Source organism: Athene cunicularia (genome assembly GCF_003259725.1).
Source record: "Athene cunicularia isolate RWA chromosome 19 unlocalized genomic scaffold, athCun1 chr19_part1, whole genome shotgun sequence".
NCBI lineage: Eukaryota > Metazoa > Chordata > Aves > Strigiformes > Strigidae > Athene > Athene cunicularia.
The window spans coordinates 8,154,077-8,166,216 of NW_020799124.1; the positions used below are offsets into that span (position 1 = coordinate 8,154,077).

Genomic DNA, 12,140 nt, shown 5'->3' on the forward strand with positions numbered 1-12,140 from the left:
CAGTCAGTCCCCGCGGCCTGCCTGAGGCCTCGCCGTGCAGGGGGTGCGGCTGCGGAGGCGGGAGGGAGGCGGGGGGCCGGCCTGCGTGCACAGGGGCCTTGGCCGGAGGGCGAGCAGGGACCCCGTTTAATGTGGCCTTGGCACATTAAATTCCAACGGGTGTCTTTCGCTCCCGCTTTCTGCCAGTCTGGAAAATCGGTGTTGGCAAACTTTGTTTCGGAGAGCGTGGAAGGGATCGGCAGCTACAGCCCAACGCAGGGTGTAAGGTGAGCAAAGGCCTGTGGTGTGCTGACCGAACCAACCCCGACAACTGCCTGTCCCTCAGAACGTCCCGATATCCCATTGTGTATCCACTCGTTTTCGCAGGATCCTGGAGTATGAGAAGCCAAACCTGAACGGTAACAGTAAGGGAGCTGGCTGTCGCATTGAATTGTGGGATTGCAGTGGCGATCAAAAGTAAGCCAGCATTGTTGCTACTTCTTCCAGGTTACTTAATTCATAATAGTTCTGTTTACACAAAATATTCATACTTAAGGCCTAAAACCAATGATCTTTTTGAGATGAGGAATATTCCCAGCTCTTTAACCTGTTACATTTTTTTACAGCTTTCTGCTATGAAGCATCTGATACTAGGTACTCGCTGCCATGATACCAGCTGACACTGAACTTTGTTTTGGGTAAAGATTGAGTATAACAGCAAAACCCATAGCTCTTAGAATGCAGTTACAGGTACAGGAGACAGAGGCCCACTCTATAATTGCCTTTATCTCTTTGAAGTTATTATGTGAGTGGACTCCAAACAATGTATATATATGTATGATTGAGGCCTTAATTTCTAAAAGACACAACTAAGAACTGGACAGATCCGTTTTTAGGGAAAAAGTTTAAATAAGCATTTGACCAAAAACTACATTGTCAGCAACTAAGGGGAGCAACTACATAATAAGAAAGTCAAAATATTTGGAATATGATAGATCACTGGCAAGATTACTAATGCTATAATAAAGAAAAAATACTGAAATGTGTTCTTGAGGAGGGGAGAAGAAAACTTGAGGAAGTTGGCATGCATGTTTCTGTTTTCCAACTATCAATCTTACCATTTTCCATGCTTCTGTTTTTCAAGGTTTGAAACATGCTGGCCAGCTCTGATGAAGGACTCTCATGGCGTAATGATAATCTTCAATCCTGAGCTGCCCAGTCACCTGAAAGAAATTGAAATGTGGTACTCCTGTTTCGTGCAGCAGCAGCCACTGCTTGATAGTCAGTGTCTCCTGGTTGCACATCACAAGCCGGGTAGCGCAGGGGACACAGAAAATCTGTCCTTGGGTAAGAAGATGGAAAACTCAATCTGTAACTCAGAGGCTTTTATCGATCTACATACCTGTAAAATTGTTCACAGCTTGCATTTTTTGTTGAAATTTGCCAAAGCAATTACAATGCTTTGCAAAATCAGAAATAATGAATTTCAAAGGTCATCTAGAAAGTGAGGAATATTACTATTTCACAAAAGGGACAGTAAAGGAAAGAAAAGTTTGAATGATTAAGGCAGTGAGTGTGCAGCTGAGCCAGGAATTAGAACTCCTGCCATATTTTGTCATCACTAGTAGTTTGTATCTTATGTTGAATTTTATCTGTTTTTAACTGATGCTTTTGAGGCCATTTAAGCTTGCTTGTCATCAATCAAAAGAATAGGAGCCATTTGAAATAAAAGGCTAACAATCTTCCTCTTAAAATTAGTAATAGGTACCTTATATACTGCAAAATTATTTGTGGCTGTTTATACAAATGAGAACACACGCTCCCTCTGGGCAACCTGTTCCAGTATTCAGACAAACACATATTTATTAGAAGTATTAATATATTAATAAATATTTAATATAATTATATTGTTCCATCATTCTGAATTCATATCAATTCAATAGTAAAACTGCAGTTCAGTTCTGAATTATCTGATTCTGCTTGAGAGACCAAAAACGGTACTTTAAGCTTTAATAATAATGTTTGAAGAGTTTAATCTAGCAACAAACTGTACTTGTTTGTAATGCTAACAAGCTATGATGCATTCCTTTTTCATGTGTTACATGTTATCTGGGGTATCAAACATCGGATGCTACCGAATTCTGACTTACTTCAGCATGAGCTGCCCCATGACCTTGATTGTGAATATTTCTTCTTATAAAAGGAAAATACCTAACTATTTTTTATTTATCTTCAAAGCTTACCCATTGAACAAACTAAAACTGATACATTCCAACTTAGAAGAAGATCCTGAAGATGTTCGGATGGAATTTATGAAATACTTCAGAAGCATCATCACCTTAATAAATGAGAGCAGAGAGAGAGAAGAAATGTCAATTATCTCATAACATTAAAAGAAATATGGAACAGGGAAGAAAAATGATTGTTTTCACTTTGTAAGCTCTACTAGCTTGTGAACAGGCCCTCACAATGAGAATTTTCCAGCCTATAAACACTTCAGACTATAAACAAGTGCTGACATCAGATGAACTGTGGTGCCAAAGAGATGGCTACACATCCAGGAATTTGGGTAACTTTAGCTGCACTTTGGTTTCATTTCACCTCAGAAGTACAGAAAGGTATTGTTTAGTATGTTAGTGTGGACCAAAAGATAAAGGTATGGGTTATCTCTTCACTTCAGAATCTCTTTTGGTAGAGGTGCTAAGAGAAGAAAGCCTGACAGAACTTAAGATTTGTGGAGTTCTGTTGAAGCATCTGAGTAAAGTGCTCATGTTAGTTGTGTTTCTGGAGAAGTTATGCTTTTGGAAGTCAGTACAGACTGATTGGAATAAAGATCTGAGAAGCAGCTGTGGTGTGGAATCCACTTTTTATGTTCCAAGTTCATATCTTTCTGTCCAGCATCTGAAGAGAGCACATTGCATAGCTATTGCCTTGGCAAGACAGACAGGTTGCAGTCTTTCTCAGGACTAGGTTCTTCTTCTATTCCAACTAAATATGTTGTTGGGGACAATGTTTAGGTCTCTCTGGGAGCAGGAGAATTAAAATCCCAGTGTAGTGCAATACTTTGATCTATGTTGTGAGCCTCAATAGAGGAGAAAAGTTCTGCATTCTCCCAAGGAGGAAAAGCTGTTTCTAAACTTGTATTACTATTCCCTGTTGCATTGCAATAAGTGGTTTCATAGATAATTTACTTTCTGATTTGTTTGGTTTGCACTCATCCCTGTTCTTAGTGTGTTTTGCTGTGGAAGACTTTTTTTATAACATGCAGTATTAAAGCAGTAAAAACATTTTTTAAATGTGTCCTTTTTATTCTCAAAGGGAAGGTTAATTATGGTTTTGTGAAACTCTTATCAACTTGCCTAATTTTTAGTAAGGAAAACAGTGATAAATTTGTAGTACGTTTTACACTAATTAGCTCCAACGAGACATTTACAAAAACTTGTCACCAGCCCAAATAGCCACAGAAATTGCAAATGAAAACCAGAAGCATGTATCTATACTGACACACTTTTTTTTTTTTTCTCCAGAAGATAGTTTAAAGGGTAGAGGGACTGGGAGCTGAAACTGCAGAAACCCTTGAGAAGCATCCCATTTCACCTTGTACTACAATTCATGTGAAGTCTGAGATCAGTGGTTGTCAGATATGTCTGACCCACTGCACTAAATTTTACAGATTTTGTTTCATGCCATATAGCTATATTAGAGCTGCAGCTGGTTTACAAGTATATTGTTAAAAACAGCCTTGTCCTCACATCAACATTGTCTTTTAGGAAACGTCCCTTAGTATGTTATAAAACAGGAGATACTTGGTGTATTTTAGTTCAAGACAATAGGAGTGAGAGCCTCTTGGGTTTTTCAGTCCTCTAGGTTAATTGGTCTACTATTATTCCTACTTTCATAGTTTGTTATATCCTGAGTAATGAGTAGTCTGTCCTTGTGCAAATACTCCTGTTTTCCAAGATAACAAGAAGAGATGCCTCAGAAATCCACTCGGTTGTTCACATATCTTTTCTCGTGGCCTTCAGTGTGTGATCAGGGCTTTCTGCAGGGTTTTGTCTAGGGAGCTTCAGTGAGAGCAGAGCGCAGCTGGGGTGTGGTGCACTGCCACAGGCTGGTGTGAGCAGTAGCTCAGGTCTTGTCCTGGCCTCCTCAAAATGCCCGCAGGTCTCATGGCAAGAAATTAGTACTCCTTTTCTTTTGTCAGTCCCCTTTAAGGAGATTCATTCTAGTGGCATAACAATGACTGACTATAGCAGCACAAAATAAGTTACTTGTTTTCAGGTAGAAGATCTTTCAGTTATTTTCCTATACTGCTTGAAGCACGTCTACATCATCATGCTCAAAATCAACACATTGCTAGAGTCTGAAAGCCTCTTCATCTCAGTTCTATTTTGTACTTCCCCATCTATTTTTGTCTTTGATTATTAGGCCCCGTTGATTTAAAACAAAGGTGTATGAGGTGAAAGATTAAAAGAAGACCTCAGAATAGTTCCAAGTTGTAAAACAAATGGCTAGAAATAACACAACAAAACATACTGAGCTAGGTTCATACTTTAGAGAGTTGCTGTTCCAGTGATATGCTGGTTTGCTCAGGTTGGCACCAGGCGTGTGGTGTGTGAAGTTGTGTGCACACACAAATAACCTGCCTTTTTTTTTCTTGGGTGCTTGGTGTGCTGGCCTAGCTTCTTCTCATTGTCTGCTGGCTCCTATTCTGCCATTAAAGCTAAAAGCTCCACTCGGTTCTGAGAGGAAAAGAGGGGGTGGTACTGAAAGAAAACATCAGTGAGAGGAAGGACACCAGGAAAGAAAAAAGCAAAATAAGCAGTAAAAGATTAAAAGAAAAGGTTGGAGGCAAGTAGTGGGAGGTTGGCATTTCAACATCTACATTTTATTTATATGACTTTTGAAACAATCAGCCTTTATATGTTTGCAATCAGTGTCATAGGGTGGTCTATTGGAGGCAGTTATTGGAAAATTCACAGTCTAACTAGAGAACAAGTTTTTTACATGCTGCCTTAGATTATTTTTTCCTTGTTGCCAGCTCTGTGGTGCTGGAGCCAATTTTTAAAATATACTGCCTTAATAAATTCAGTTTTTCCCAACAGCAACACTGTGATATACACTGGTAAAGACTGGTCTGAAACCTACCAAATATTTTATTTGGAATGTAAACCAGTGTTTGGGTGATTCCAGGGTTGAAAAGTCAGTGAACTCTCCTATTCACCACCTTGCTTCATGTAAAATGTTACACATGATCTTACTTGAAACTCAGATGAAGGATGTAAATCACAGGTATCTATATACTGCAACACATTGTTCATTAGAGGAGAAAAATACTGTTAGAACCAAAGACAGATCCCTAGACTTGGCTTTATGTTATCCAGAAAGGTCATAATACGTAATAAATGTGGAACATCATTCATAAAATCTGGCCAAGAGATTAATTTCTGTGACTGCTGAAGAACAGAGTAAATGCACAGACCCATGCAAAATTAATCCTTAGTGTTGGAGAAGATACAGAGAAAGTATTTATTCAGAAGTACTATTTATTAATGATTTATGAAACAGGTCAACAGAGACACCCAGTTAGAAGAGGGGTAGGAGAATGCCAGCTGAAGGCATATCTCTGTCTCTGCCCTTTGCAGCCTGCCTTTCCCATGGGTCAGTAAGTCTGCAAAGCTTCAGACACCACATCACGGCGTTACTCAGGCTGGGGGTGCACAGTCCTATTTGCTTGAAGCGGTGTGGTCAGTAGGTGACTGTTCCATGGCTCTGTCCATACTTCTGCTTGTGCGAGCAAAGAATTGCCCAGACAAGTGTAAAGGAAATGGGGAACACGAGGTAATCAGCTACAAGTTACACAGAAGTCATTTGGCAAGCCACAGGTTTAACCAGGAATAGAAACAATTTAGGAGAGGAAGATAACAGCAAATTTGCAGCAAAAGCACTCTTATTTTACTCTTCCACACTTACCACCATGCCTGGAAGTTTGGCAAGGCTTTTGGGGTGACCTTTCTGAGAAGTGGAAGGGAAGGCAGAGAACCAGTGAAGTCTATCAATTCCTCCAAAGAAAAGTCACCTTCTCTAGATGTCCTTAGTCCCTCGGAGTGAGCAGTTCATGTCCCCTTCTCATTCTGTCAGCAGCCATGTACTCCCAGACCCCTGCTTTGTATGAACTGTGCAAAGATTGGAGGTCTCCAAGTTCCCTGTCCATTTCTGCAGTTCCTTATCCAGACTGGAATTAAGTGTTTATTTGTTCCAAGTGACCTTTCTGTGATCACCTGCACTGTCATTGTTTGGGGAACTGAGGCTGGAATCAGGGGCCTGGAACATTTTAAATATGAATTCAAATACATTCAGCCTCCCTGGTGCAGAATCCAAAGACTCCAGGGAATGCCAACTGTGCAGCGGGAAAACAGTCTGTTACTTACACAGAAGTCATCCAGGTGCAACATTATTTTGACACTTAGAATTGAGTATTGATAATCCTGACAGCCTACATCACTGTATTTATGATGTACAGAAGTTATTTTTGTTGTATAGCTACGAAAAGCTTTACAGCTATAGGTGAGCTCTACCCAAGTTCACACTTGTCTCCCACAGAAGTAGTTGGTACATCATTGCTTTGGACAGTTGACCCAACCAGACAAAGAGTCAGCATGGAAATCTGACAGGGAGTAGTCAGAATCAGAACTCTTTAGGGTTACCAATGTGGAATTCTAAGACTTCAGAGTCTTACATAGAGAATTAATGGCTGTGGCTACCTTGCAGACTGGTGATTTAAGACATTGAAACTCTTCAATTGTAAAACAGGGTTTGCTCAGGTTGCCTCGTACAAGCTGTTTTGTGCACATGCAGAACATAACAATGCCAATAACTACTTGTGATGATGAAAACAGTTACAGGCACTGCAATCCAGATGTGTGGCTTCCAGGGTAGAAATCATACTTGTTTATAACCAAACTTGGGGAGTAGCAGCAAAGCTGAATGAAATACATTTGGACCTTACCAAAAAAATGCAGCTTTCCTTTCAAGTCATATATTTTGAAGGCCAGGCCTTTGGTCTCAGTTGCTCTTAGCAGTATTGTTCCAATGGACACAATAGACATAAGAAATCCTATGTTCCTATTTCTATTATTGCACTGCCAAGTGACTACAAGGAAGTCACGTAGGCCACCACATTTAAGAGTGCCCATCCGTGCTGTGTTTTTGCATGCTCGGTTTAAAATATATAGGATGCTGATGTGCAGATACTTAAGGAAGCATCTTCTAGAAGGTATCCAGGACCTCTTAAAATCAGATCTTAAAAGACTCAACAGGAGTACCTTGCTCTGGAGGTCACCTGTGAGTATTTCTTCTTACCACTTCTCCAGAAGTCTTCACTGGTGGAATACTTCAGTGGTGCAGCAAAGATTCCCCAAAACATGTTTACCTTCTTGAGAAGTTGCCTTTCCTGAGATGCTAGGAACACTCTAACAGTACCTCACACGGCTTTAGTCAGCGCTCTTCATGCACACACACACACACTATCACACTTGTGAACAGAACCTACCATATGTTACAACAAGCAGTTCAGGGAGTTAATTCTCATGTATGAAGCAGGCCCCTTGTCAGTTCAGGTGTGTATTTTTGTACCTTACGTTACTTAGGACAAGATTCCCCCTTGAGTGACTGAGGTTTATATAACTAGATACCTCGTAAAGGCACCTTCTTAGAATTTGCTGAGAATTCATCCTCGGAATATCAGTCCTCTTACCTCTTCCATCTGGCTGTAATCACCAATCTGATGGAACTGAATTTGTGCAAATGGTGTACAGGTTTGGTCACCCATGCTCAGAAAGCTGCACTGAATCAGAAAAAGGCCACCTGAATGGCTGAAGAAGAAAGAAACAGTTGTATCAGAAGTGTTTGGTTTTTTTCATTCTAGCAACATAGGGAGAGAAGGCACATGATTAATTTCTGAAAATAGATCACAAAGAAAGAAAACTGACTCTATTTACTTCAACATAACAGGAGCAATCATTAGAGCAGGGATGCTGTTCTTCAAAGGCTGGACCATTCTGGTTAAGTTACACAAACCTAAATAGAAAGCAGTTGTCATCTGCTCCTTTTGCTTATTCTTGCCCCATCTCCCCACCCTTAAATTGTAGAAGGAAATAATTTGACCTTGAATACAAGGTGATCTTATATTTAGGATCTTTTTCTCTGAAGGAAAGGAAAGGAGACACCTAATATTCAGGCTCACATTCTATTTGTGTATAATCTAAACTAAAAGACAGGTTCGACACAATAATGTATGTGAACAAACTAGTCACTAATAACTCTAGGTGGGAAATTGGAGAAGGTTTCTAACAGACAGAGTGGGAAAAACCTACCTGGTTTCACAATGATGCTTAATAGTTTGTGGTAGAGTGTCACTGGACTGGATTCTTCTAGTCCCTCTCTTATGAAAACAAGAGGCTTATTTCTTTTTTATTCATGCAGGTATTTTTATTTATGTAGGCATTTTCTACACCATGAACCAGAACATCAGCTCTAAACGTCCTTGAACTTTGAGAAGCTTGGATTCTGATTCATAGCCTCCAGCTGGAGATCAGTTGAAGCCATAGGTTGTATTTATACATATGCAGAGGAAGTAAAGCACTTTTGTCAACTCATAATAGAAGAAAGGTAAAAAAAAATATTCTCACGTGAGTCTCACTTTAGAAAGTACTGTCTGAGGATGGGCACTGGGTTTTGCTTGCATAACTCTCAGACAGGAACAAAAAAAAAAGCCATATGTTTTGCTAAGTTCCATTGTCTCTTCTTCCCTTTGTAAGGAAATGAAAGCCTATTTCTCTACTAGTTCCATGAAATCTATCTGAATCCCAGTTACATGTCTCTGAGAATTTGCTCAGAGGGAATAACAGACAAGGGTACACCCTCCATTGCTATGTTACTGTTCCATGAGTTCCAGACAAAAGCATTTATTGTGGTTTGGCAGCAACCATCTATTCCTAAAACCCTGGGACTGCATTGTTCTTTACTTGTCAAAAGTTGATTTAATACCTACAGGAACACATGGCAGGGTTCATCTTTTTAGGAAGGATCTTCAGGCTTTCCAGACTCCACAGCCAGTAAGATTGCTTGGAGGAGTCACACCAAGGTTGACTGTGAAGACCAGGCCCTCAAAGAAGCAAAAGCTCTGCCCTGCAATGAATATTCCAGGATTTCTATTCTGAACTAGGTGAAATGGTAATTTTCCAGAACTGAGCAACCAACTGCCAGGCCCATAATAATAACTCTGAATCATTAAATAAAGATCCATCTTAGGGAAAAATATTGTTAAGGACCCAAAATAGTTTTGCTGTGTTTGGAATTCTAATACTGGTAGGCAAGTCTGGCTGGAACTCCTAATGATATAAAGATCTTGCAATCCTGTTTATCTGTAGCTAAGATAATAAGCCTGGGACATAAACAAAGCTATTAGAAGGCCTTCTTCTGCCCAGAATGGTGTATCTTTATTTTTAAAGCAGATCATTAAAAGTAATATCTAATGAAAACTCCATCTGTTTTCCATTGAGCATACACTTGGCTTTTTTTTCTTTTTTTTCCCTAAGGTTGCATGAAGCTTTGCAGCACACAGTGCTGACACCTTCACAACATATCAGGACAAGCCAGCACTTCATGGGTTCCTTTGTTCAGGGAAGTTAAATATTGGGTATATCTGGATCTATTAACATAAAGCTGAATTTTTGGGACCTTTCATTTATTTCATATCCAGGAACTAGAGATGTACCAATATGGTAGTGGTGTAGTAACTCTTAGGTCACACAGACCTGCACAGGTCTGAGTCTACAGACCTTAAAGGTTATTTTACAAAGCATCAGCAATAAAAGCTAAAACATGCCACTCCGTGCTCTCTTCTCTACTTAGCTAAATGGTAATTTCTGTGTCCTGTTAAGACACAGGGTCTATGACAAAGTTGGGCAGTTGTGACCCCTATGGACACTCCTGCAGTTTTCTATACCATGAACCCACAGAAGCCAGAGATACACATGCAGTTTCCATTACTAAATAATTCGTATGCCAGTCCCAGAAACACCTAGTAGTATTAGATAAACAAATATTTTATGCTAAGTGCTATTGAAGCCCAGTTTCCAACTGACTTATGTCTTAAGGATTTACCCAAGTGTAGATTTTCTATCCTTTTAGAAGGCTCTTCCTCTCTTATTCTCTATAGACATGGCTACCTATAGTAATGATTTTTTTTTAGGAATTTCATAACTTTGAGACTTATTCTATCAGATGTGATTGAAAATGGCCAGTGGCTTAAGAGGGACAGGTGAGATAAACCATCTGACATACAGGTAGACAGTATATTGTAACAAAGTCAAGCATGGAATAACATGACAAAGAGATCACTAACAGCACTTGTGTGGTGAGCAGGAATGTGTGTGTGCTTCTGTTCTGGTGACAGAAACATAAGCTATGTGGCTGTGGATTGCTTTTTGTTATATCGTTTGTTAAAATTTAATATTAAAAAAAAAAAAAAGGAAGTCGGGACATTCATCCCCAACCATCTACAGTTCCTGTTACACTCTTGAGACTCCATCTGATTTCCTTTTTCTTTTACACCGGGACAGCACTGGCCAATATCCATCATCCTGCCAGTTAACAAAGACTTGTAAGGTTCTGGCATAAGTTCCGGGCTGTGTCTGGCTTCTTTTTGTCAGTCCTGAAAGGGGCCAGAGAACAGGAAAGATCCCTCCCAGTCTTAATCTGCCAGGCACAGGGGAGATTTCTGGGTGATGGCTGCCTGCCACCCACACCCCTGCAGACCCCTGGGTCAGGGTGAGGCCCCGAGGAGGAAGGGGACCAATGTGAAAGATGATGAGTTTAGCCGGATTCCACTCCAGTTATCTTTGGCTGCTGATATGTTTTCTTGGGGACCAGGATGAGCATTGTTCAGAAATCATTCACATCTAAAGAAGCTGAAGCAGGCCTCTGCACCCAGCATCCAAGCATGGCTGCTGAGCACTGACATGTGGGTCGCTTCACAAAACAGACACTGGTTCCAGCTGACAAGGTCTCCTAAAGGGAAAGCTCCACAGCAAGAACAACCAGTCCCAAAATCTGGGTTTAAAATTTCCATTGCCATCTTTCTTGGGACCTTTCACAGATCCCACTCGGACTCAAGGTCTTAATCTGCCGTTATCAAACATAACGAAGAAATCTGGCTACTTTGCAACAGAAGATGAGTGAGCCCTGATCTCTAGCTCTTGATCTGTTTCCACGATAGCTCCCCTTTAACCATAAACAGGTGCCAGCTTTTACACTGGCAGAAATGAAGCTGAACACACCAAATTTTGTCCAATCTACTTCTTACCTTCTTGTCTCACCTACTTCTTCTACCTCTTGAATTATTTCCTCCCCCCTTCATGCTTTTAATTTTTAAATTAATTGTTCATTTACATTAAGCAAACTAAACTAACCTTGCAGAAGATTAAAAAGTCAGTGAGAGAGACTTCCAGAGTTGTCTTACTTACAGGACTGTTCTCAAGATGTAAGCAGAAAATTGGATAGGGTCATTTTTCTTTACTCTTTGTAACTTTAAATGTATCAAGGAGGTTTGAAAGAAGCAACAGTGATTTTTTTAAAGTGTTTTTCTTAAATAATTCTGACATTTTGTAATAGCCATATAACCATTTCTTAATCTAGAGGAAGCAAAAGTTACATTTCCAATGTGAAAAATAAGCTGAGAGTTTTAACAGTGAGTGGCATTATTTATCAGAGAGATGATGATAAGGTTAATCAGGAGTAAAATGAATAAAATCAAGATAGACTTTTAATGTCACTGAGAAGGATGTGAAACAAAAATTAGCTTTGCTGAAGGTACAGAATCCTGACCCTTCACATGAAACTCAAGGAAGCTTAGTCTCCCAGGTCAGGACCCAAGAAACCCCTGTCAAACCACATGAAGCCTTGACTGGATATAATCAACATTTGAAAGATCAACATGGAAGGAACAGGGAAAGACTTCAGGCCTCTTATTTAGTACAAACGAGTTAAAATGGCTATGATTTCCTCACTTTTTTTCCTGGTATCCTTAATTTTCATATGACCCCCTCTCAGGCTGTGCAACAGTTCATCCTCCTATACTCAGTGAACTGAGGTCTGCT

At 40.0% G+C, this 12,140-nt stretch overlaps 1 protein-coding gene and 1 long non-coding RNA gene across 2 annotated transcripts; one reads left to right on the forward strand and one right to left on the reverse strand.

Moving 5' to 3' along the window:
• Positions 1-30: 30 nt before the first annotated feature.
• IFT22 (intraflagellar transport 22) lies at positions 31-3,458 on the forward strand. Its single transcript, XM_026861667.1, has 4 exons — positions 31-266; positions 367-456; positions 1,124-1,326; positions 2,218-3,458. Exons 1-4 carry the CDS (start codon positions 130-132, stop codon positions 2,364-2,366), a joined length of 579 nt encoding a protein of 192 aa, XP_026717468.1. The 5' UTR covers positions 31-129; the 3' UTR covers positions 2,367-3,458.
• Positions 3,459-4,852: 1,394 nt separating this feature from the next.
• Positions 4,853-11,898, reverse strand: LOC113487271. The gene is made up of 3 exons (XR_003399757.1): positions 11,454-11,898; positions 9,032-9,168; positions 4,853-7,853 (listed from the first exon to the last, which is right to left on the reverse strand). It is a non-coding gene; the product is annotated as an uncharacterized LOC113487271 (long non-coding RNA).
• Between the last annotated feature and the right edge of the window lie 242 nt (positions 11,899-12,140).

What these genes read in the sequence shown, in the direction of transcription:
- IFT22 (XM_026861667.1), top strand. Translation starts at nt 130, where the DNA reads ATGTGGCCTTGGCACATTAAATTCCAACGGGTGTCTTTCGCTCCCGCT. An exon ending in AGCCCAACGCAGGGTGTAAG is followed by an intron (nt 267 to 366) that starts GTGAGCAAAGGC and finishes TCGTTTTCGCAG; the next exon opens with GATCCTGGAGTATGAGAAGC. An exon ending in GATTGCAGTGGCGATCAAAA is followed by an intron (nt 457 to 1,123) that starts GTAAGCCAGCAT and finishes CTGTTTTTCAAG; the next exon opens with GTTTGAAACATGCTGGCCAG.